This window comes from Hemicordylus capensis, chromosome 1 (genome assembly GCF_027244095.1).
Source record: "Hemicordylus capensis ecotype Gifberg chromosome 1, rHemCap1.1.pri, whole genome shotgun sequence".
In the NCBI taxonomy this organism is placed as follows: Eukaryota; Metazoa; Chordata; class Lepidosauria; order Squamata; family Cordylidae; genus Hemicordylus; species Hemicordylus capensis.
Window position 1 is genome coordinate 393,584,114 of NC_069657.1, and position 24,222 is coordinate 393,608,335.

Genomic DNA, 24,222 nt, shown 5'->3' on the forward strand with positions numbered 1-24,222 from the left:
AAAAAATCAGAAACAACAGGATTTGTTAATGTTCTGTTTGCAAAAAATACTTGTTGCTTGAACAGTATATCCTAGTGGCTTCTAATGCATACAGTTGTTTCATATTGATTTTTGTAAAATTATTTATGTTGAAGTGCAAAATAGCCAAAATGGTAAAACACAGAGAACAACATTAAGATTCCCATGCAGAATGTTAAAGTTGTTTTTCTTTCTGAAATGCCCCCTTTTTTTGGCCTTATACTTTTTATTCAATTTTCACAATACAAAAGGACAAACACAAATAATACAAACACTCACAAACACACACAATAAAGACCTCCATCTCATCATTGGAACAAGTTTTGACAATAACCGGATCTTGCCTATAGATTAAACATTCTCTCCCCAGTAATTCATACAGAAAACAACTTTGGGGTGTTTTTAAAACATTTGTTGTTAGCCCTCAAAAGCCTGACAAAAATCCATTTTGTGATGTATTTTTAAATAGACAAGAAGAGGGTCCCATTCTTTTTTAAATTTCTTCAAATTTATTTCTTAGTAGTGATGTTAATTTCACCATTTCTGCCAATTCTAGTACTTTAAGAATCCAATCCTCTTTAGACGGGCATTGACTGTCTTTCCATTTGCGCGCAAATGTCAGTCTTGCTGCCACTGAAGTACATGAAGAGGGTCCAATATTTCCTCGGGAGAGCATTGTTGTCAATACCTAATAGTATTGATTCTGGACTCTTGGGAAAAGTCGTTTTAAATACTTTTTTAAGCTCATTATATATTAAGTCCCAATAACCTCTCGATTTATTGCATGTCCACCATAAATGTAAATAGGAACCCTCTTCTTTCTTACATTTCCAACATTTATTTGACATATTCTTATAGATTACGGCCAACCTTTTAGGCGTAAGATGCCATCTGTACATCATTTTCAAAATATTTTCCTTTAAATTAGAGCAAGCAGTGAATTTTATATCTTTTATCCAAAGTTTTTCCCATTTTTCCAAGTCAATGTTATAACCAAGGTCCTGGGCCCATTTAATCATTGAGGTTTTTACTACCTGCGTTCTTGTATCTTCCAACAGTAATAGGCCTTACATCCTGGATACGAGTTTTTCTTCCTTATTGCACAACTGTAGTTTGAATTCTGACTTTAGTTGGTTAAAACCCCTTTTACAGTCTTGCTTAAATAAAGCATTGATTTGATGGTATTGGAACTAAGAAATATTCCAATCCTGCATATGTTCTAACTTTTTAAGTTGGTATTTTGCACCTTGAAGGACGAGCAATTGTCGATACGTGGGCCAAGATTGTTGCATATTTTTCTGTTTTCTAGATATAACTTCCAGTGGGGATACCCAAAGTGGGATTTTTACTTCTAACAAAAATTTATTTTTCATCCATACCATATATAGACTTTTTCTAACATAATGATTTAAAAATTCTTTATTTACTTTTACCTTGTCATAAAATAAATAAGCATGCCACCCGAATCTTAAATCAAATCCTTCCAAATCCAACAATCTTGGATTTTTTAATGTAATCCATTCTTTTATCCAGGTTAGGCATATCGCTTCGAAATATAACTTAAAATTTGGTAGTGCAAATCCTCCTCTCTTCCTATCATCTGTTAAATTTTTAAAGTTTATCCTTGGTTTTTTGCCTTGCCAGACAAATTTCCTTACATCTTTGTGCCTTTTTTTGATAGGGAACCGTTTTCTCATACCTTTTGCTATGTAAACTGCTCTGAGAACATATTTTGTCAAAAAGCGATGTATAAGTATTTCTAATTATAATTTTGATAAAGGAATGATAAAATGTTTTCTCAGTTGTGTGAAGCTAGTGGTTCGGAGCTCTTTATTAGCTCATGACACTTTGAGTGGTGGTAGGTATAGGGACAGGTGGAGTCAGAAAATTAAACGATGAGAAACGGGGCTAGCGGCAGGACAGAATTCAGCTGAAAGTGTTAGGGCCAATTTAGGCATTGTAATAAATATGTGGCTTCCACTGAAAATGGCACCTACTAATCTAGTCTCAACTTGCTCCATGCTATGAGGTCACTATATTATACATTTTCCAGCCAGTTATATGGAGTGGGGGCAAAGAAATGCACAACATCATAACACACAAGCCTAATTTACACACTGTTTAATTCACATATACTTCTATTGGTACCTACATTTGAAGGGACGTGAACTCAGGTTTGCTTTTAAAAGTGAACCCATAGATAGTAATGCACCCATATAGTTGATGGAAGATGCTTGTGAAAAGTACTTATAGAAAATCCCTTCCACTCAGTTCTTTCTCATGTAACCTATTTTTAAATATAAATAGGTGATCCTGCATAATATCTGATGTTTGCCTCCTTTTTCATTATAGTTGCATATGCTCTGTTCATGCTGTTATTTGAGAATACATTTTACTGATTACAAAAGGGTTGGGGGTTTTTTATTGCCATCCGTAGCCAATTAAGTTATACTTGGAATGTTAAATGGTTTGGAAAAAGAATTTAGAGCTGTTCAATATTATCTATTTAATGGTCCATTAGGCTTGGTTATTCTTAGTTTTGAGTATCCTGGAACATTAAAGGGAGAGCAAAGGAATTGCTCCAAAGATGCCTCCTCTTTGTGTATAGTTCTAAAGCAGTGTTTCTGCTTTAAGAGAGATCTTTAATATACTTGTGTCAAAACTAGTATAAATATCAGATTATGTGAAGTTACTTTCGATCCTGGAACAAATTATTATTATTATTTATTTATTTACACAGTCAGACAGGTGTTATTGACTGGTGTGTTTTATCCAGACATCGAGTCCTTCCCAAGGACCTAGGATGTCTGAATTTTATTGTCAATGTTGTTGTTGTTGTTGTTATTTTTTCTTGTTTACACAGTCAGACAGGTGTTATTGACTGGTTTGTTTTATCCAGACATCGAGTCCTTCCCAAGGACCTGGGATGGCTGAATTTTATCATCAATACTGTTGGTTATTATAGATATCGTCGCAAAATATAGGCTGTTCCCAGTAAAGCTGCTTTTTGTAATTGGCTGATGGTGATTTCTGTGGCCCCTATGGTGTTGAGGTGCTCTTCAAGGTCTTTTGGGACTGCACCCAGGGCGCCAATTACCACTGGGATTATTTTGGTCTTTTTCTGCCACAGCCTTTCAATTTCAATTTGTAGATCTTTGTATTTGGTGATTTTTTTCTTTTTTTTCTTCTTCTATTCTGCTATCCCCTGGTATTGCTATGTCGATTATTTTGACTTGTTTTTCTTTCTTCTCGACTACAGTTATATCTGGTGTATTGTGTGGCAGATGTTTGTCTGTTTGTAGTCGGAAGTCCCATAATATTTTTACATCTTCATTTTCGACAACTTTTTCTATTTTATGGTCCCACCAATCTTTGGCTACAGGTAGCTTGTATTTTTTGCAGATGTTCCAGTGTATCATCCCTACTACCTTGTCATGCCTTTGTTTGTAGTCAGTCTGTGCGATCTTCTTACAACAGCTGATCAGGTGGTCCACTGTTTCATCTGCTTCTTTACAAAGGCGGCACTTGCTGTTTGTTGTGGATTTTTCAACTTTTGCTCTTATTGCATTTGTTCTTAGTGCCTGTTCTTGTGCAGCCAGTATTAAACCCTCTGTTTCTTTCTTCAAGTTGCCATTCTTAAGCTATTGCCAGGTCTTGGTGATGTCTGATTTTCCACTTATATTGTGCAAATATTGACCATGCAGGGGCTTATTTTTCCATTTTTCTGCTCGGTTCTTGACTTGTTCTTTCTTGTAGGCCTGGTTTCTTTCATTGGTGTTGAATAGTTTCTCGTTATTGACCATTTTAAGTGCATCTTCTTCACTGTCCTTGATATATTCTTCAAGGTCTCTTTTCTCCTCCTCTACTGTTTGATGGACTTGCAGCATTCCTCTTCCACCTGAGCTACGAGGGAGGTATAGCCTATCGACATCACTGCGGGGGTGCAGAGCATGATTGATGGTTATTATTTTCATGGTCTTACGATCTAGGGTCTCTAGCTCTGCCTGGGTCCAGTCTATTATTCCTGCAGTGTATCTGATAACAGGTATAGCCCAGGTGTTTATGGCTTGTATGGTGTTCCCGCCATTGAGTTTGGACTTGAGGATTTTTCTAACTCTCCTGATGTATTCACTTCCAATTTTTCTTTTAACTTCAGTGTGTGCAATGTTATCAGTCTGGAGAATGCCCAAGTATTTGTAAGGTTCTTTCTCTTCCAGGTTCTTGATCTTGCTTCCATTGGGCAGTTCTATTCCTTCTGTTTTTGTTATTTTTCCTCTGTTTATTATTAATGCAGCACACTTGTCTAGTCCAAACTCCATGGCTATATCGCTACTGAATATACGGACAGTGATTAGCAGTGATTCGATTTCTGACTGGGACTTTCCATACAACTTCAGATTGTCCATGTACAGCAGATGGTTGATTTTACTTGATGTTTTAGATGTTTGGTATCCAAGGCTTGTTTTGTTTAGTATTTGTGAAAGTGGGGTCATGGCGATTACAAACAATAGAGGGGATAGTGAGTCCCCTTGGAAAATGCCTCTTCTAATGCTAACCTGTCCAAGTGCCTCGCCATTGATTGTTAACTGTGTACTCCACCTGCTCATTGCTTTTTTAATAAATATCTGAATGTTTTTACTGACACCAGTTGTTTCTAAACATTTTAGTATCCATGTGTGAGGCAATGAATCGAAGGCTTTCTTGTAGTCAATCCATGCAACACTTAGATTGGTTTTTCTTCTCTTGCAATTTTCTAAAATCATTTTGTCAATCAGCAGCTGGTCTTTTGTGCCTCTGGTGTTCGGGCAATTTCCTTTCTGTTCAACTGGAAGCTGTTTGTTAGTTAATAAGTGTTGCATCACTTCATCTGCTATTATTCCAGTTAATAATTTGAACATGGTTGGCAGGCAGGTGATCGGTCTATAATTACTTGGAACTGCCCCTTTTGCTGGGTCTTTCATGATGAGATGAGTTTTCCCAGTTGTTAGCCATTGTTCAATATCACCGCCTTTCATAATGTGATTGAACTGTTTTGATAGTTGTTTATGAAGGCTTGTTACGTGTTTAAACCAAAAGCCATGCAGTTCATCGTCGCCTGGAGCAGTCCAATTTTTAATTTTCTTTGCTCTTTCACTTATTAATTCTGGTGTTATTATTAGATCTTGCATTTGTTGGTTACATTTTTTGACCTCTTTCATCCAGCCTGCTTTTTTATTATAATCTATTGGATTGTCCCATAATTTCCCCCAGAATTGCATTGTTTCTTCTTTATTTAGTGTTTCTACGTTTCTTGCAGTTTCTCCTTCTATGCTTTGGTAGAAACATCTCTGATTCGACTGGAATTGGAGATTCTGCCTGTGTTGTGTAGTTCTGGCTTCATATCTGCTAATCTTCTTTGACACTGCTGTTATTTGCTGCTTTATTATTTCCAGGACTTCTCTAATTTTCCTTGAATCTAGGTGGTATTTTTGGATCAGATACTGTTTGGTGTTTTCATTCTTCAGCTTCTTGTCTCTCATATCTTTCAATTTACTAGCATCTGATCTAAGACTGGAGATTTTATTTTCTAATCTAATCTTCCATTTAGGTGATGTACTGCTTTCTTTTTTGACAGGTCCACTGATCTTATATCCGAGCTCTTGTGTTGTTATTGTTGCTGCACTGTACATTAGTTGGTTTGTTTCTTGCAAATTCTTAGTTGTTATCTCTTCAAGTGCAGCATTGACATCTTTTAGTGCCTGAGCAAGTTGTTTTTTGGCAACTGTTTTTAGAGCTGGAAGTCGAACCCTGGTGGTTTTTTGGTTCATGTGCTCAGTTATGTTTTGCTTTAGTTCTTGTTGCTTTTCTGTTAAACGGCATTTGGGTTTTTGAGGTGAAGGCAAAGGGGAGGTTGCCTGGTTTTAATTTTGAAACAGTTCAGCAACAGTGGCATCCTTGATTTCCAACACCTCCTCCACCTGCGCCTGAGCAACTTCTTCAATTGGTGATAATTCTTCTTCCATATCTTGAGCCTGTGTTGCTCTTTGCAGTTCTTCCAGCTCAACTCCTGTGAATACTTGATTTCTTATTATGTATCTTCTCTGGTCTGCTAGCCTTTGTTCTGTTATTTCTGTATCTGGATGCTTCTCTTTCCAAATTTGGTACATTCTTTTTAAATAACCTCTTCTAGTTGGACTAGACTTGTAATAGCAGATCATTATTTCCTTGTTGGCATTTTTTGTATATTTTTTCCGGTTAAGCGACGTTTCTTCCAGTAACTTTGCTGTCTCCAGCCCTGGTTGCTCAACTGAAGATCCTGAGTCCTGTTGCCCACTTGCCACCAGATGTCCAGGGACTATAGCATCTGGCGCGGTCCTTGTTGACCCGGGCGACAACCAATCTGGTATAGATTTATTAAAGTTACGTCTCACCATATTGTTGATGGGAGAGACACTCTTTGTCTGGCTCCTCTGGTGAGACCTGTCCAGTATGGTTGGACCTCTGGCATAGCTCTCACCTTCATCAGAGCACGCAAGCCCCACAACCACGCCAAGGTAGTGCCTCACTGGGGGCCAAGGTAGTGCCTCACTGGGGGATGATGATGATGATTATTATTATTATTATTATTTTATTATCATTACATTTTATATCCCACTTTTCCTCCAAGGAGCCCAGAGCAGTGTACTACATACTTAGGTTTCTCCTCACAACAACCCTGTGAAGTAGGTTAGGCTGAGAGAGAAGTGACTGGCCCAGAGTCACCCAGCAAGTATCATGGCTGAATGAGGTTTTGAATGAGGAAATAACAATGTAAAGCACAACCATAAATGTTAATTGTGTCAAATTGTGTGTGGGTGGGTGGGTGGGTGGGAGTGTGTGTGACACCCAAGTTTTCAGTTAACTCCAGCAGTTTATGAATATAAATGTACTGGCAAGCTTTTAAAGATACAAAAACTTGGAATCTGAGGTGTGTGTTCAGTAGTGGGATAAGGATACTATGACCATTGTTTCAAGAGGGGACCTGAATGTTGAAACACAATGCTGCCCATGCATGCACGCACGCCATGTGCATAGGCTGCAGGAAACAATGCAATAGCCCCACGCAGCCATTGCTAGGGCGACCGCCGCTTCCGGAAAAGCGGCGGAGTGGCAGCGGAGCAGGTAAGGAGCTGCTTACCGGCTCCTTAAGAGGACTGCTCCCCGCCCCGCCAGCCCATGCACAAGCCGTTTGTGCACATCTCTAATTGAAAACTTTCTTTTCTCCTTTGAAAAATGTTAGCATAATTTAATATCATGTATATATTTGCCATGCTTCTAAAAGAGGATAGAAGAAAGTTTTACTCATCTTAAATATATTTCACACATGTATGGAAATTGATCGCTATCGTCATTGTAGTATTTGTATTAAAATGCAGGGTTATTGATATGCAGTTGTCCAACAGTCATTCATCTTGTCGCTTTTCTCGTTTTAAGAAAAATCCAGACTACCTTCTTGCTCTTTGTTTTTTACCTGCAGAATGTTTTGAAGATACAAAAGGTTTAAGGAAGTTTTGATTCTTCACTTTTTTGTCTAACTTGGAATTTTCAGTATAGGTTTTTGCAACTTATTTCTAAAAGCCACACATAGGGCCCCTTTATTCTTAGATATTTTCCATTATTCTAACATAGTTGGCCTCAAATGTAGAAAAATGTATGTGCTTGAAGAGGAAGGAGAAAATTCTCAACTCTTCGGGATTGCCTCTTCCAGAGTGGCCCCACCTTGTGACAGGGAGGTGGAGGCCTGCTTTGGACTAATCCTGAACACATAGCGTTAGGCTTACAAACTGTGTTTTACTTTTTTGTGGTTTTTGTTTTGTTTTTCTTGTCTTTGATTCTGCTCATCTCTTTCCCCTGCTTCACCCAACACGTCTTAGGGAAGGATGGGTGAGAGAGGAGAGTTAAGGAAGGCAACTAGCATTGGCTCACCTCCCCCTCTTTCTCCAGGTAGCTTCTCAGATTGGAACTGAAAGCAAGCTTGCGGGAGCAGTGGCAGAGAGCATCTTAACTGCTAGTACTGGCTATGCATTAATCTTTCCTCCTCCAGGCAAGGCTTACCAGGTCAGAATCATAGAAGTGGCCACTATCTGTAGGAGCAGCAGCAACAGAGAGCAGCTCTGGTACCAGAGCTGCTTCTGCCTCTATCACTGCCCCCCTTCGACAAACCATCTCCTCTGATCCATGCTTGCTAAGGGCCAATGAAGCTGTCTTAGCAGCTGCAGAGATTGATTCACCTACTCAAAATAGCTTCACCTACATACAAGTGGAAGAACTGACTGTTTCAGATCCAAACATGCCTGAAATCCTTAAAAGACTGCGTCAGAAAGCTATCCCTGTCATCTGCTGTTTGTGTGGAATTGTCTACAGATGTAATCCACCTCTGCACTCAAATCACAGCTTTGAATATCATAGTTGGACATAGCATCTGGTTTTGTCATTGGGAGGTAGATCTCTGCTTCCAGTCTCATTTTGCGAGTACCCTTTCTCAGGTGCCAGGCTCTTCAGGAATCTCCTAAAGGCGATGCTCGTAGAAACCAAGGACAAGAAGATGCTGCCCATCACATCTCCAGGCAGCCTACAAACCAAGATGGCAGCACCCCAAATCATCCTCTACATAACCATACAGAAAACTGTGGAAGCTTCCTTCCACCTCAAGCCCCAATATACTACCTGGCACCAAGATGCCTGACAATACATTTTTTTAAGACATTTGGGTTTGTGAGACATATACCCTGGAATTTTCCAGAAAGCAACTGAACAGACTTCTGGCTTCAAAGTCCAGCCTCTGTAGGGAAACCACTTCCAACACAAAAGGAGATACCTGATCTTCTGAACATAGAACCAGTCCCTTGGAGTAAAAGGCACTCTGGATGTTTCCACTCTTCTTTGCAGCCATAATAGACCAGACAATCTTAGACCTAAATGGTTGAACACATTCTTAAAGAAAAACACTTCAGAATAAAAACTTTGAAGTCCAGAACTTTGAACTACAGTATTTCCTTGCATCTTGGGCCTCTTGGAAGCATACGTTTATATCCCAATGCTTCCAGCACTCGGGCATTTCCATCCAAACTTGTAGCAGCCCTCCAATTGTTGACCACATGCTAATTGTTTTCATGGCACACTTAAGAACCAAGGGTGCCTTCCTCTACCCTTGCCTGGACAGCATTCTGATTTGATACAGTCTAAGGAACACTGCCTTTGTAACAGAACAATCCACTCTAAAGGAGGATTCTGTAGACATTGCCTGCTTCACATCGCCACATCCAAGAAATGTCTGTTGCGCAGCCTTCTGCATACACTCATCACCTAGTTTCATAGTGTTATGAATGAATGCCCCTTTTTTGATAAAAAAAACAATGTTAAATATAGGGCTAGTGCTAATACTTGTCACTTATTTAGTGCCTGCTGTGTGCTGAGATGCAATCAGATTAATTGCCCCTGCATAAACGACTGAAGTTTACCCACCAGTTGTGTGCCCAAGTACACAGTTGTATTTTTAAAAAGCCATTCAGGAGGTTTATAACTACTTCATATTATATATGGTTATCTGAATGAGTGAGTGAATTTAAAATTTGTTTTAATATGCTTGCACATTTTTAGTATGTTTAGCTTGTCTATCTTGGGTTTTATAACGTTGCATTTCTAAATTGTGCACCTTAAATGTGCGCATCTAAAGGCAAGATTTTCATGCTATAAATCAGCAGTAATTAAATAGTCTAAAAACATTAAGCAGTAAAGGTGACTGTGAAATCTGGGCCACTGTAGGTTTGACATTGAGAACACAAGAGTTTGAGTGCTGTCTTGCTTCAAAACCTTCTATATCAATCCAGCACCGTTTTTGTTGTGACATTTGCAGGAGTAGCAGGCAGAACCGTGAAGAGAGAGACAGATTAGCAAGCAATAGATGTGGACAGGGATGCTACGTTTATCTTAGCAAGCTGTCATTTAGCAATAATGATTCAAACAGAAACAGTATCTTAGGAACGAAGCACCTCTTGTAATTTAAAAAGTATCATAAATCACATGTAAATAGAATGAAAAAAGTTTAGAGTCTTAGCCACTTTCAAAGGGTATGGAGAAGCACACAGCAAGCTTTCAACTGTAGTTAGTGTAATATGTTTTCTGAGAATTTCAAGGGTAAGTACAAAGAAAACAAAGAGAGCTTTTCTTAGTGCCAAATAAAAATGCCCTTTGATGGTCATGCTGATGCTCTCATGATGCTGAGAGCATCAGCAAGGAGAAAGGGTTGTTTGGCTTGATTACTCCTAGACTTCTGGAAAAGGAATCACAGCTCTCATGTGCATTAAATGCATTTGCCTTAACTATTTCACCCCACAAGAAGGTACATACCTATGAAGGTTACCTCTCTGCAGAGTGATGGGCTGAGATCTAGAGGGCCACCTGTGGTATACCAGGTGCACATGGTATCTTTGCTTTCTTCAGCAGCAGCCTCTCAAAAGTCTGTCCTGAAGATTGGGGAGCCCTCCAGAGTAGTAGTCTGTGAAACACAAGGAGCTGCAGCCCCATGTACATGTGGGGAGAATGTGAACACATATGAGCCTCTTTGGATCACAGCCATAATGAACTGAGGACTCTACAAGCAAAATATTCAAATCACCCACACCCACCCCCCCAAAAAAGTATTCAAGTCCATCCCATTTTTCTTTTACTTAGTTTCCTTAAAATCCAAGAGCATTCTTAATTGGGCTTCTATATAATAAGCCATAACACAGGCCACTGCCAATCCTTCTTTCCCCTCCCCCCCCCACTTTTTGACAAGTCTGTACACTGTGAGTGCACTTTGTTTGGGCTTTTGATTTGACAGAGTACACTTATAGGTCAGTTATTGAATGAATTTTGCCATTCATTCTGTTACAGTGTCTGGTACACTTAACAAGATTGCTTGAAACAAATGTTTCACCTCTGCATCACATATATGTGATCAGTTTCAGTTTGTGATTTCTGAGGATGTGGACAAGTTGCTTGGAATGGTGCGACCTACCACCTGCCCTCTTGTTCCTTGTCCAGCTTGGCTTATACTATCTGGCAGGGAGACTGTTGTAGAGGGCCTCGTAGAGATAATAAATGCTTCTCTGAGGGAGGAGAGGATGTCTCTTTGTCTTAAGGAGGCAATCATCAGACCGCTTCTGAAGAACCCTGCCTTTTATCCCTCAGAGTTAAATAATTACAGGCCTATCTCCAGCCTTCCATGGATGGGCAAGATGATTGGGCAAGGTGGTGGCCTCCCGGTTCCAGGCAGCCGTGGAGGAAACTGATTATATAGACCCATTTCAAACTGGCTTCCAGGCGGGCTATGGGGTGGAGACTGCCTTGGTCGGCCAACTCCAATTGGGAATTGACAGAGTGTGTGTGACTCTGTTGGTCCCTTTGGATCTCTCAGTGGCTTTCGATACTATTGAACATAGTATCCTTCTGGGACATCTTAAAGGATAGTGGGTGGGAGGCACTGCTTTGCAGTGCTCCTACCTCCTACTTTGCAGTGCTTTGCAGTGCTCCTACTTCACTGGCAGATTCCAGATGGTGTCTCTTGGAGATTGCTGTTCATCCAAATCTGAACTTCCATATGGTGTCCATCAGGGCTCCGTATTGTCTCTGATGTTGTTTGACATCTGCATGAAACCGCTGGGAGATTTGGTGCAGCGTGCTATCGATATGCTGATGACACCCAAATCTGTTTCTCCATGTCAACATCATCAGGAGAAGGCATAGCCTTCATAAATGCCTGCCTGGAGGCTGTAATGGGCTGGATGAGGGATAACAAACTGAGGCTGAATCCAGATAAGATGGATTCTTATTGTGTGGGGTCGAAACTCAGGAGACAATTTTGATCTGCCTGTTCTGGATGGGGTAACACTCCCCCAGAAGGAGCAGGTGCGCAGTCTGGGGGTACTTCGGGATCCAAACCTCTCCCTGGTGCCCCAGGTTGAGGTGGTGAACAGAGGTGCTTTTTATCAGTTTTGGCTGATACGCCAGCTGCGTCTGTTTCTTGAGATGAACAACCTCAAAACAGTGGTACATCTGCTGGTAACCTTTTGGCTGGATTACTGCAATGCACTCTATGTGGGACTGCCTTTGTACATAGTCCGAAAACTGCAGTTGGTTCAGAACATGGGAGCCAGGTTAGTCTCTGGGCCATCTAGGATAGACCATATTACTCCTGTGTTGAAGGAATTGCACTGGTTGCCAGTACGTTTCCGGGCAAATTACAAGGTGCTGGTTATTACCTATAAAGCCCTAAACAGCTTAGGCCCTAGGTATTTAAGAGAATGTCTTCTTCGCCATGAGCCCCACCGCCTGCTAAGATCATCTGGAGAGGTTCGCCTGCGGCTGCCACCAACTCATCTGGTGGCTACTCAGGAACGGGCCTTCTCCACTGTAGCCCCTGGACTTTGGAATGCGCTCCCTGTTGAAATAAGAGCCTCCCCATCTCTGGCAACTTTTAAAAAGGCACTGAAGACACATTTATTTACCCAGGCTTTTAATTCGATCAATAGTTTTAAATAATGTTAATACTGTGTTTTACATGTTTTTAATTGTAAACTGCCCAGAGATGCAAGTTTTAGGCGGTATAGAAATATTTTAAATAAATAAATAAATATCTATTGCAGTTGCAAAAGACTGTGAATTAAGATGATTATGGTTCTCTCAAACATCCCCTTAGGCTTATGAAACAGTAAAGCATAATTTATGCTAACAATTTTTTAATTAAATCTGGAGAAATATAAACCCCAAACCGCTCACAAGGTAAGAACCCTTCCTTTAAAGCTGTCTGGCATAAAACGTCTAACAATCTGGATTTGCAAGCACTGGTTTTAAAGCCTGAAGCACTGGTAATTCTCAAGATGAGACTGAATTTCTTGCAACATACTACTTTATCAACAGTGCAACTATAAAGTTGTATCATCAGCAAATAGGTTTGTGTGCATTGTTGAACCAGTACTTTGTGTCTTGTTATATAAAGCATTAGGACTGAGCCAAAACAGAGTGTTGAGGTGGGGATTTTCATGAATATTTTGGCCTGCCCTAGAAAGCGTCCCCATCTGCCATTAACAACTTCTTCTTTTTTAAGTGCAAAGGGGAGACTGTCTAGGAGGAAACATGATCTCATCCTCAAGGCAACTCTCTGGCTTTGCGTACACTGTAGTAATTGTGACATTAAGGGCAAGCAATGAACCCAGAACAAGACGACATGGAGTGTTGGCTTGGTTGCCTCTGCAAAGAGGACACCTTCCCCAACTCCAGCTCTCCTTCAGAGTGAAAGCACTGTGGTTCTGTTTACCTTTAGTGACATCACTACAATTTATTGGCTATGTGATGCCGTGATGTGATCCCAAATTGGCTGGGATCAGAAAGTGAATGAGAGAGAAATTCTAATCAGAAGGAGGAATATACTGTCAAAGCATCAGCAGATCAGTCTGCAGCAAGGTACCCACCCCCCAAATTATGCTTGCATACATGGAGGGTGGCTTGGGCTGAACATCTTGGTCTCCTCTCAGACCTTTCACATCAAATGTTCATCAGCAAATATGCAGGTTATCCCTCATTATTAATAATTATGAGAAAGTTTCGACCTAGAAGGTAATCCTGTCTTGTTCTCCTTAAGCAGAACTTCTCTGATTATTTACTTCTGCCTAAAACTCAAGATAATTGATCTGAGCCATTTTTGGAAGGGTATATCAATCAATCAATCAATCAATCAATCAATCAATCAATCAATCAATCAATCAATCAAATAAATAAATAAATTCATACAGGTGGGGGGAAGTTCCACTTGGGGTAGTACTGCTTTTACAAATTGTCGGTTGAAGTGGTCAGAAGCTTTCACTTTTATGGGGGGATTAGTGAGGGAGGGAGAGAAGGCTGGTTTACAAATATGTGCCATGCCTTCAACACTTCGTGTTGGGAGGGCATAATGTCAGACAAGGCTCATTAATAATTTCCCATGTACCAATTCTTCTGCTTAATATTGTAGTGAAATATGGTGCCCATTACAAATGTTAGAGTTCAGGCTTGTCAAGTGCCCCAACATACGACTGGTTATTACCTATTAGCCATAGAGAATTTGAGGTTATAAGCTGAAATCCACACCTTATAAGCAGAGAGGAAGTGGGTGAAACGTCATAGATCTATCTGCTAGTCTGATTGCTGTTTCAGCTTGAGCCTGAACCACAGTTGTATTGAGGAATCAAATGTAAAATGAAGCAGAAGAAGCTGCTGGCCATATCTCAATTCCATGGGTAAAATGTGCGTAGCAAGATATTCTGAAGTGCTTCTGTAGGACTTGGCCCTCCTTGAAAATGCAGGGGGTTAAGCTTTTCTTTTCAATTGTGGAGAGGGCAGAAATGTGTTATGAGCTCATTCACCTTTAAAGATTTTGAATTAGAGTGGTGTCTTTCTCTGCAGCGTTAAAAATAGCATGTCCTAGGGACAAAGAAAGCAACTGTGAAACATATGACTATTAATATGTATTGACTTATATGGTAGTATGAAATATTAACTATTTAATAGCAGGCGGCTCATTCAAATTATCTGCAATGTCTTGTTTGTGTGATACTTTATTTACAGATGAAGTATCCTGTCCTAAGTAATGCATCCCACTTACAGCAACTTTTATGTGAGCTTCTTCCCTATTGCTTTTATATAAGGATGCATCTGTGGGTGTAGATATTGCTACTATATTTTTCCTTTAGCTAAAGGAATTTGCTGGCTGATATCTTCCTCCTTTGCAAGCAAATCTAGTGTATTCATGAAAATAATTACATGATACATAGTTAGTCAGTGAAATAACAGTAGTTCTTATAACAGTACATAGTTTCCATGGATATTTATATTGGCACTTAAGAAATCATAATTAACTAGCTGGCCCAGGCGCAGAGCATCTTCGCTTCTAGTTCTCCCTTGTTCTCAGCCCCTCGTTCTCAGCCCTCCTCTTCCCTCTTCCCCCCCTCCAATGTCTCTCTGGCCAGCCACCTGGCCAGCCGCTTTTTCCAGCTGCCGTCCCCCCCCCCCCCCCCCCCGCCGCTGCCACTGCTGCTGCTTTCTCTCCCCACCCCCAAAGTACAAATTGTGTTTATTATTCTGAGTGTACCATCCTCGGAGCTTATGCTGAGGGGGTCATTTACACATTCACTACATAAACACAAGTAGAATGTGAAAGCCAGGCCTCCTTTGTAAAAAGCAAGGTCTTGAATCAGCCCACAGGTGTTTTTTTTTTTCTGGTAGGGGCTAGAGAACGTTATCAGTCTTCTCAAATCTGCCAAATGGTTTTGGGCTGAGGCTGTAATCTGCGAGTTCATGCTCTTCTCCCATTACACTTGCACACTTAAGCTAGGTAATTCGTGGCATTCTTAAGTATGTTTCAGAGGCCCAGCTTCTACTACACAGCTAACTTGAAAGTTAGCTGTCAAACTTGAAAGTCAGCAGCTGGAAGTGGGAGGCTGGAGATTAATCTGTCTGCTTCTTAGAGTGTCCCTTTGACTTGGTGACCAGGCCTAATCTGAGAGCAGCAGGTCATTGGATGGTCTACTGGGGGTGGGGGTGGGTGGGTTAGGTGGGCAAGCCCCTGATGTCAGTGCCTTCACTGATGTCTTCCTGGCTGCCTTCGAGCCTTAAGCCACACAGCTGTCTGTTTAAAGCCGCCAAAATAGTCAGCAGCCAGAAGTGAGGAACAGAGATTGAGCTGCATGTCTCCTAGTACATTTTCCCAGCTGGTAAAGGCCAATTTTGGATGAGCTGGTTGGTAGACACCTTGTTTAGAGGCTAGAAGAATGTGATGCTGATGCCTGTCTTAAGTTGCTTACTTGCATCAAAAGACAAGTAAGAGATGGGAGCTTGCTTATTCACGCCGCTTGGATAGACTTTTTTATTTTTTTATTTATTACATTTATATCTCGCTCTTCCTCCAAGGAGCCCAGAGCAGTGTACTACATACTTAAGTTTCTCCTCACAACAACCCTGTGAAGTAGGTTAGGTTGAGAGAGATGTGACTGGCCCAGAGTCACCCAGCTAGTATTATGGCTGAATGGGGATTTGAACTCTGGTCTCCCCAGTCCTAGTCCAGCACTCTAACCACTACACCACACTGGCTCCTTTGAGCTGTGTTGTGAACCATTGTCTGTCTGTTCCTGTTCAATTTGCTGTGGATGGCTAGGTGCATTCTCACATAATATTTATTGGCAGTTCTTGCAGCCATTCTCTAGTTTCATGCTACTTTTTTACTTCCATAGAACTTCCCCTCTGGGATCTTAGGTTGCCACCATCCCATGTGTCCCTTTTTCCTTTGATGTGTTTGTCATCAGGCAGCGGCCACCATATGAACTGACAGGTTGTTGTCTTGCTTTGCCTTGTTTATGCTTTGTCTGTAATAGAGATAGAGACACTTTAGCTTGCTTTGATGTGTTCTGAGAATTTCTTAATGGAAGGGGTAAATTTTGGTTACATGTTACAAATGTATTAGGAATCCCAAGTCTTTATCATCAGTAGTACAATGGGGGCGGGGGACGCACTGCCTAATAGCTGAGCCCCTGTGGTAACTTGAAGAAAGGGCACATTTTACATACACAGAATGTTTTTATTTGGATGGATGGATGGATGGATGGATGGATGGATGGATGGATATAGATAGCCTCTATATAGAGATACAGATCTATAGAGAAAAATAGAGTGCATGGTGTCCTTATGGACTCACTTCCATGTATGTTTTTGATGGAAGCGTTATAGTGAAATACACCATTGTTTTTCTTTCAGAAATCTAATGTGGAATAAAATTTGCCCCTGCATAAAGGCAATTTGCCCCTTCTGCCCCCACCAATATTATCCCCCCGCCCCCCGGGGTGCTGCCATTGGGCTTTATAATTGGTTGTTAAGCTTCTAAATCAGGGCTTTGTAAATTTTATTTTATTTCCAGAATCTGTTAAAAGAGATCCCATCAGTCAGGGTCTCATATCTACAGCATCCCTACAGATGCCTGCCAGACTTTCATGTTGGACATTTCCAAGAAAGAAAATTGTGCACACATCCCTAGATAGCATGTGCTATTGGTAGATTATATTTAGGAAGTTTTTCCTAATTTCTTAGGCCAAATTTACATAGCTGCTTCTGTTTTAAGTGAATAGAATTGATATGTGCCAACTTTTCCTCTGCTCTCTCTCAATTACCTCATTTATTTGTACTTGAATATATTCTGTTCTTTCAGCTGTTCTTCATACGATATGTCTTCTAGACCCTATTAATCATGTAACAATCCCTTGAATACTCCACAACCTGTCAGCGTCCTTGAACTATGGTGCTCAAAACAGAATGCCATATTCCAAGGGAGGTCTTGCCTGTATTGAGTGGATCAGCAGTTCCCTCTGAAGTCTTTTGTGCTTTTATCAGTGCAACCTAAACTGTCACCAGCCACTTGAGTTGCAGCATCATATTGCTGACCAGTGTAAACCACTAAATCTACACTGGATGTGCTGCTATTTAATCAAATATTTACGTTCTCATATTTGTGCATTTGGTGGCTCTTCGCTTTTTTGCCAGGTTTGAATAACAACATCCCAATTGTACTTTGATCGTGTAAGGACTGTCTACACAACAACCAAAAACTAATTAGATGTTCAATTTTGGATTTTCAGTTTGACTTTTCTTTTTTTCTTTATGCCATCAGTATGGCTTTAAAATGAATGTGTGTGGGTTTTAAAAAAATTCTAATTGATGTTCATTGTTCAAATGTCTATCCTTTGTAAATGCAGTGATAAACTACATCAGATTTAGTTTATTAATCTCTTGCTTGTTATAAACCTGTTAATCTTACTATTGCCCAGTAGGAATAAGAAGCAAATCAAATATATCCAGATATTTAGAAAGCACCTTTTCCCATGTATAATCTGAGGTGCAATGAAACTATGCAACTTTATTGTGAAACATGAACCTGTGGTTGTGCTAACATTCCCACTGAACAGTAGAAACTGTGCCTGCTGAATAGAAGGCTAGCTTCTGTTTTTACCATGTTGCTTGCTTTCTTTCCTAGTTCTGGATATGGCCAGGCATGTCCCCCTGTACAGAGCACTGTTAGAGCTTCTCCGTGCTATTGCTTCATGCACATCTATGGTGCCATTGTTGCTGCCTCTCTCTGGAGAAAATGGAGAAGAGGAGGAAGAGCAGTTGGAGTCTCAAGCATCTGTTGGAACTCTGTTGGCTAAAATGAAGACATGTGTGGATACTTACACTAATCGACTGAGGTACATACTTACCCTCATTTAGTGTGATAACTAGTAGTGTAATGTGTCACTATGGCCTACTTCTCACTGAGGTGCTAAATCTGTTAGGCTTTATCACTTCAAACTTCATGTGATTACATACAAAAACATTCTCTCCATGTCGCCTAGATTACTATATTTTTTATGCACAGAATATGCTGTATCAAGCACTGGCTCTGCTATGTTAATAGAATGGATGACAAATAGAAGTGGGTTTTCCATACCTGGGTCTAGCAAGGCAGAGCTCAAAGAAGCAGCCGTTGAAACAATAAAGGCTGCCTGCAAATGGGAGGTTTATGTAGAAGTAAGGAGCCTCACCCCTTATTGGAGCTCAGGCCGGCCATGACCCAAAACAAGTGCCTGAACTGACCTTTCCCTCCACCCAAATAAACCCATTGGGAAGAATACCCCGAGAAGCCGTACCAGCACTTCAGCTCTGGTGTTTTGAGTTTAGCCTTGGATCAGTGTCTCCTTTGCTCTTATGATCTTCAGGGGGGTGGTAATGGAGGGGCTTCTGGGGACAGAAGAGGAGCCTTGTTGTGGGGCACCAGGTTCCCAGAGTTCCAGATTACCTTCAAGGGGATGACTGCAGGAGGAGTGACAAGCTCGGGTTTGTGCTCAACGTCTTCTGAGAAGTCTACTCCAGGTTGGAGATTGAGTGGGTCATGACAGGAAATCTCCTGACTTTACCAGAGGAAGAAGGTCCCCAGGCTCTGAGACCAACCCTCTCTCTTTCAGAAAATAGGACTTCTCAGAGCTCTGCCTTGGGCAGATGTATTGCCTCTCTTCATTTTACTTTTATTCCTTCTAGCTTTTCCTTTCCTTTTCTTCCCCTTCCCTGTGTAAGATGTTGGGAAGACACATTAGAAAAAGGAAGGGTTTCAGAAACGAGCCTTGAAGGCTGCCCATGCTATAAGGCCTTTTGTCTGTTTCGTCCCACCCTACCTGCCCCTCCCACCTTACAGGTCACAACAGTTCAGATTTGTACATTCAAAACAACTTTAGAGATTTTTTAAAAAATGAGTCAATTGCACAAGTGAACTTCCTCCCCTCAGTAGCCCAATGGATCCTTCAAAAAGGCTCTTGTAAGGGCCAGGGAACTCTCCAGAACGGTGAATGATGGGACATGGGGCTGCAAGGGGAGGGGAAATTGGCAGAAATTGAGTGGAGGCACCTTGCACAAGCTTCAAAGTATTTTGTGGAAGATAGTTCCATCCAGTTTCCAGGAATTCCTCCCAGCCTCAACCTCCTGGAGGGTACTTCATCTTTCAGGAGAGCCTTGTGGGTGGGGGCACAGAGAGCTGCTAGGGGGAGTTAGCTTGCATGGGTTTCTTCCCATCCTGCCTCATAGGATCCATCCCTCTATGAACAGCATTTCTAATTATTCAGCTCTCTTGTTTTTGTGCAACTAGACATTGTCAGAAGGTTCTTATAAAAAAGCTCATGATGCAAGTTTTAAGTTAAATCCTGGAAACGTTTTGTAAGATGATTCTCAAACTGGATCAATTTAGTTTCAGTTTAGGAGCAATTCTTATTTCCAGAAACTTGAAAACAGAATCTGGAAAACATTGAAACTCTTTGGATGAAACTGCCGCAAATGAGATTTTATAGAGAGTTAACACACAGCATGATGTTAGAAACACTAAATATGGTCCATGGCTCCCTCTGGATGCAGAATATGAAAACAAACTCTAACTTGTGCTATCTTGTCCTGAATTGAAACTATAGAGAGAAGGTATTCAAATATGAAATAATACAAAATTAAATCAAAAAATACTGTCTCAAAGCATGCATGATGCGAATTAAGATTCTAGTGATTCTGCGTATACAGGACTACTTACAGTAATTGTTCAGGCATAAAATGGTAAAATTAACATCTGAAAATGAAACACCTTTATGCAAACGATGCATACGAAATACCCTTATTGAAGAAACTAATGATAGTATCAAGCATAAAGAGATGCTAATACATTGCATGTGATAAGATAATCAAATAAAACTTTCCGTGGCTACATACACTCCCCGTCTGAATTGATAAGGAAATGGTGAAGTGAGGAATGAATCTCTTTTTTCTTTTTCTCAAAATACACATGTGTGCAGGCATCATTTCTTAAAGCCAAATAGTTGATTCTGTAAAGACTGAAGTCTTGGATAAGACAGAAAAAGAAAAGAGAAATGTCCCTGTGTTTAACTATTAGCAATATACTCCAGGGATAACTTGAATTTCATTAGGCTCAAAGCCTTCAACATTACCGTAATTACCTCTGTGTTGAATGTTTTAGAGATTTGTTACGTACACATGAATTCTCTTTTATACAGAAAATCTAAAATATTCATTGATTGCCCAAAGAATACGTTTGGAGCATCAAAGCATGAAATTGCTAAACCTTACATGTACAAACAGCATTTTGTTACACTGGTATGTATGGTAATAGGCAGATAGAAGCAGATTATTTGTGTTGCTGCTTAATAAATTAAAGTCTTAATGAATCTTCCATGAAAAAATATTTAAGGAAAGCAAATGCCTATTGGACCTGAATAATAACATTGGTTGTGAAGCACCTAAAGAATACTTGTGAAGCATCTAAATAAGCTAGTTGGTCTTAAGGTGCCTCTAAGTTGGTCCTAGGACAAATGCATAGACAGGCCCTCTCCAATCTAATCTAATGCAAACTAAACTAAACATGAAACTGGAGGACAAAAAGAATTAGATATAGGCTATATACACTGAGTATTTATATATGAATATGACGAATATTTATGTACCGCTTTTCAGCAAAAGTTCCCAAAGCTGTTTACATACATTCATTCATGTATGTATGTATGGCTCCCTCACAATTGGAGGTGGGGGTGCGGGGGGAAGCATAAGATAGACACCACCAACAGCCACTGGAGGGATGCTGTGCTTGGGTTGGATAGGGACAGTTGCTTTTCCCCTTGCTAAATAAAGAGAATTGCCACTTTTAAAAGGCAGGGGTTAATAAATGAATTTTAAGGGTTTGCTCAGTTGGCAGGGGTTAATAAATGAATTTTAAGGGTGTTTTTTTTTTAAGAGGGGAGAGGAAGAGAAACAAAAGAATACTAGCTGGTGTACAATTCTGTAGATCAATAGCACTAAGAAAACAATGCATGAAGATACAAAACAGAGAGTTGGGGTTTAATAAGTCACAAAAACCAGAACAACACTGAGGAAAGGAGAATACAAAGAGCTTAGAGATGAAAGCTAAGCATGCGCTAGAGAATAAATACATTTGAAGGAAAGTCATAGAACCTTAAATTGAATCCAGAAAGGAAACCAGTGAAGATAAATCAAAAACAGAGGGACACAATCATATTTGTGTGCAGGAAAAAAAATAAGACAAATGGCAGAATACAAAAGAGAAACTTAAAATAGAAATAGGAAAGACCAACTAAGATTGTTATAATAACCCAATTCAGACAAAATAAGAGAACAAAGTAAAGTGAGCAGAATCAACATAAATATTGAGGAATTTGAAAGACCTTTTCCAAGTCGGTTTTAGTATATGGTTTTCATATTTTAGGAATATTATTTCTATTTTTATTTTCAAACACTCTCTTAATATTAAAAAGTGCACACGGTTCATCTGGAAAGTCTTAGTATTTAAAGGTATCTACACCTTTTGATTATCTTCCATTAACAGAGGAAATTTGCACTTCAAAAAGCTGGTGTGGACTATTTCTTGTATTTCTGAATTTAAATAAATAAGCTTACCTAAATATTTTGCAGGTCTAAAAAGGACAAGGCAAAAACTGGAGTGAAATCTGATACTTCAGATCAGGAACCAGAGGGGCTGACACTTTTGGTGCCAGATATCCAAAGGACTGCTGAGATTGTGTATGCTGCTACAACAAGTTTGCGCCAGGCAAACCAAGGTAAAGCATTCAGTGGCACCCATTTTCTGCAGTCTAGCCTTGAGTAGGTATACATTAGGAGTGGTTTCTCTTTCAGAGGTTCTTACCACCCGGTATACAATAAGTGATTGAATGGGAACAGCCCTTTAAAATTATGAGCAAATGGACAAAACTACCATACATCTAACACTTGGGTTTTATTAATGCTTCATAAATTAGTATTAGTATTAATCTATGCTAGAGAAATAACTGTGTTAGCAAGTTGTCACAAAAAACTCCCTGAAGATAAGTAAACAGTTACAATACTATACTTGGGAGGAGAGCTGGTCTTGTGGTAGCAAGCATGAATTGTCCTCTTTGCTAAGCAGGCTCTGCCCTGGTAGCATATGAATGAGAGATATGCGTGAGCACTGTAAGATATTCCCCTTAGGGGATGGAGCCACTCTGGGAAGAGCATCCATGTTCCAAGTTCCCTCCTTGGAATCTCCAAGATAGGGCTGAGAGAGACTCCTGCCTGCAACCTTGGAGAAGCCGCTGCTAGTCTGTGTAGACAATACTGAGTGAGATGGACCAATGGTCTGACTCGGTATATGGCAGCTTCCCATGTTCCTAAAATACAAAGGCTGTGGTTAGAGCAAATGTCACTTTGGTCTGTGTAAACTGATAGTAGGCTCTATCGGAGAACAGACGTGTAAAAACTTTCTCATAATGCATGTATCCCCTCTCAAGCACAGGCACACAGAAACCAATATTCCCCCTTACATATGCATGTACCTTTCCCTCTCTCCCCCTATCGGTATTACCATGATTGGGACCTCTGCAGGCAAGTCAGAGGATGGTCCGAGAGAGAACAAGAGACCTAATTTTGCCCCATAGATGTGAGAATTCCCATCTAGAGGATGTGAGAAAAGGTCTTCAGATTCTATAAGAATCTTCCTTCGTATTGAAATTGCAAGCACACGTTACTGAATGGATTAGGTTTAATATAAATTTGTTTTATGTAATGTATTTAATGTCACTTTTTTAAAATTGTTGAAACAGAGAGAAAATTGGCTGAATATTCTAAAAAAGCTGCGGTGAAGCCCAAACCTTTATCTGTCCTAAGGTCCCTTGAAGAAAAATATGTGGCTGTAATGAAAAAACTCCAGTTTGGTAAGTTGAATATTAATTCTGTTCTCTTTTGTATTATAATGCAAAAAAAAAAAGCCATTTTAGACTTTCTTGACTTCCTTCAACTAACAAGTTATTTGATAACTTGCTAGTTATCAAGCAGGTTCTCACTGGCACATAAGAATATACCTATGTGCATAAAGTGGGTGGGATTGAAAAGCTAGTTCTGTATCTTATTAACAGAACTCTTCAAAATCTCTGGGAAACTACTGGATGATTTACTAACCAGTTATTGAAAAGTTAATTAGCATACAGTCTTAATTCTTTTAACACTTAGAATAGCATGTTCAAGATAGAAAAGGCACATAATAAAATCAATGAAATCTCTAGTAATTATCAGCATTTTCTGCATAGTCTAAAATGAGGAAAGGAAGCACACATGACATGCTTCCTCTTCTACTGATTCTCTAGAATTTCTGCAGCAATCCTAAATTGCTCAAAAAAACCACCACCTTATTAGCTATGCAGAATGCATTAATAGGTCTGGCATCTGTGAACTTGCTTTCCTAGCGTCTACATGGCTGTTTTCTGTCATACTAAGAGGAAGTATCAACCAACCCATAAATATTGGAAATGATCAAGTGATCCACCCAGTTTGCTGTGAAGAGGTCGTCTCAGAACCAGTGTTCTTAAGTAGTTTCAGGAGCTCCCAGGTGTGACAACCACTAGGAGAATTCTAGATGATTTTCAGTAGAGGGCTGTTCAAGATACTTTCATCTCTAAGAGGAAATAGTAGTATTCAATCTATTTTAGACGCTGAAGCCTCAGCAAGAGAACAGTCGTTTGTAATTCTCTTCTGTTCTTTTTGCATTAAACTTGTACAATGACAAAACTGGCTCCCTGTAGAAACTATTTGAGCAGAAAGGTAAACAAGATG

The 24,222-nt window shown here is 40.0% G+C and overlaps 1 protein-coding gene across 6 annotated transcripts in view; it reads left to right on the top strand.

Moving 5' to 3' along the window:
• Window positions 1-24,222, top strand: part of BIRC6 (baculoviral IAP repeat containing 6) — a 311,771-nt gene that overhangs the window by 261,770 nt on the left and 25,779 nt on the right. For all 6 annotated transcript variants that reach the window (XM_053303734.1, XM_053303742.1, XM_053303763.1 and 3 more), the window contains exons 66-68: window positions 18,074-18,284; window positions 22,051-22,196; window positions 23,217-23,327. In XM_053303734.1, the coding sequence (XP_053159709.1) occupies window positions 18,074-18,284; window positions 22,051-22,196; window positions 23,217-23,327 (468 nt within the window). The remainder of the gene's footprint in view (window positions 1-18,073; window positions 18,285-22,050; window positions 22,197-23,216; window positions 23,328-24,222) is intronic.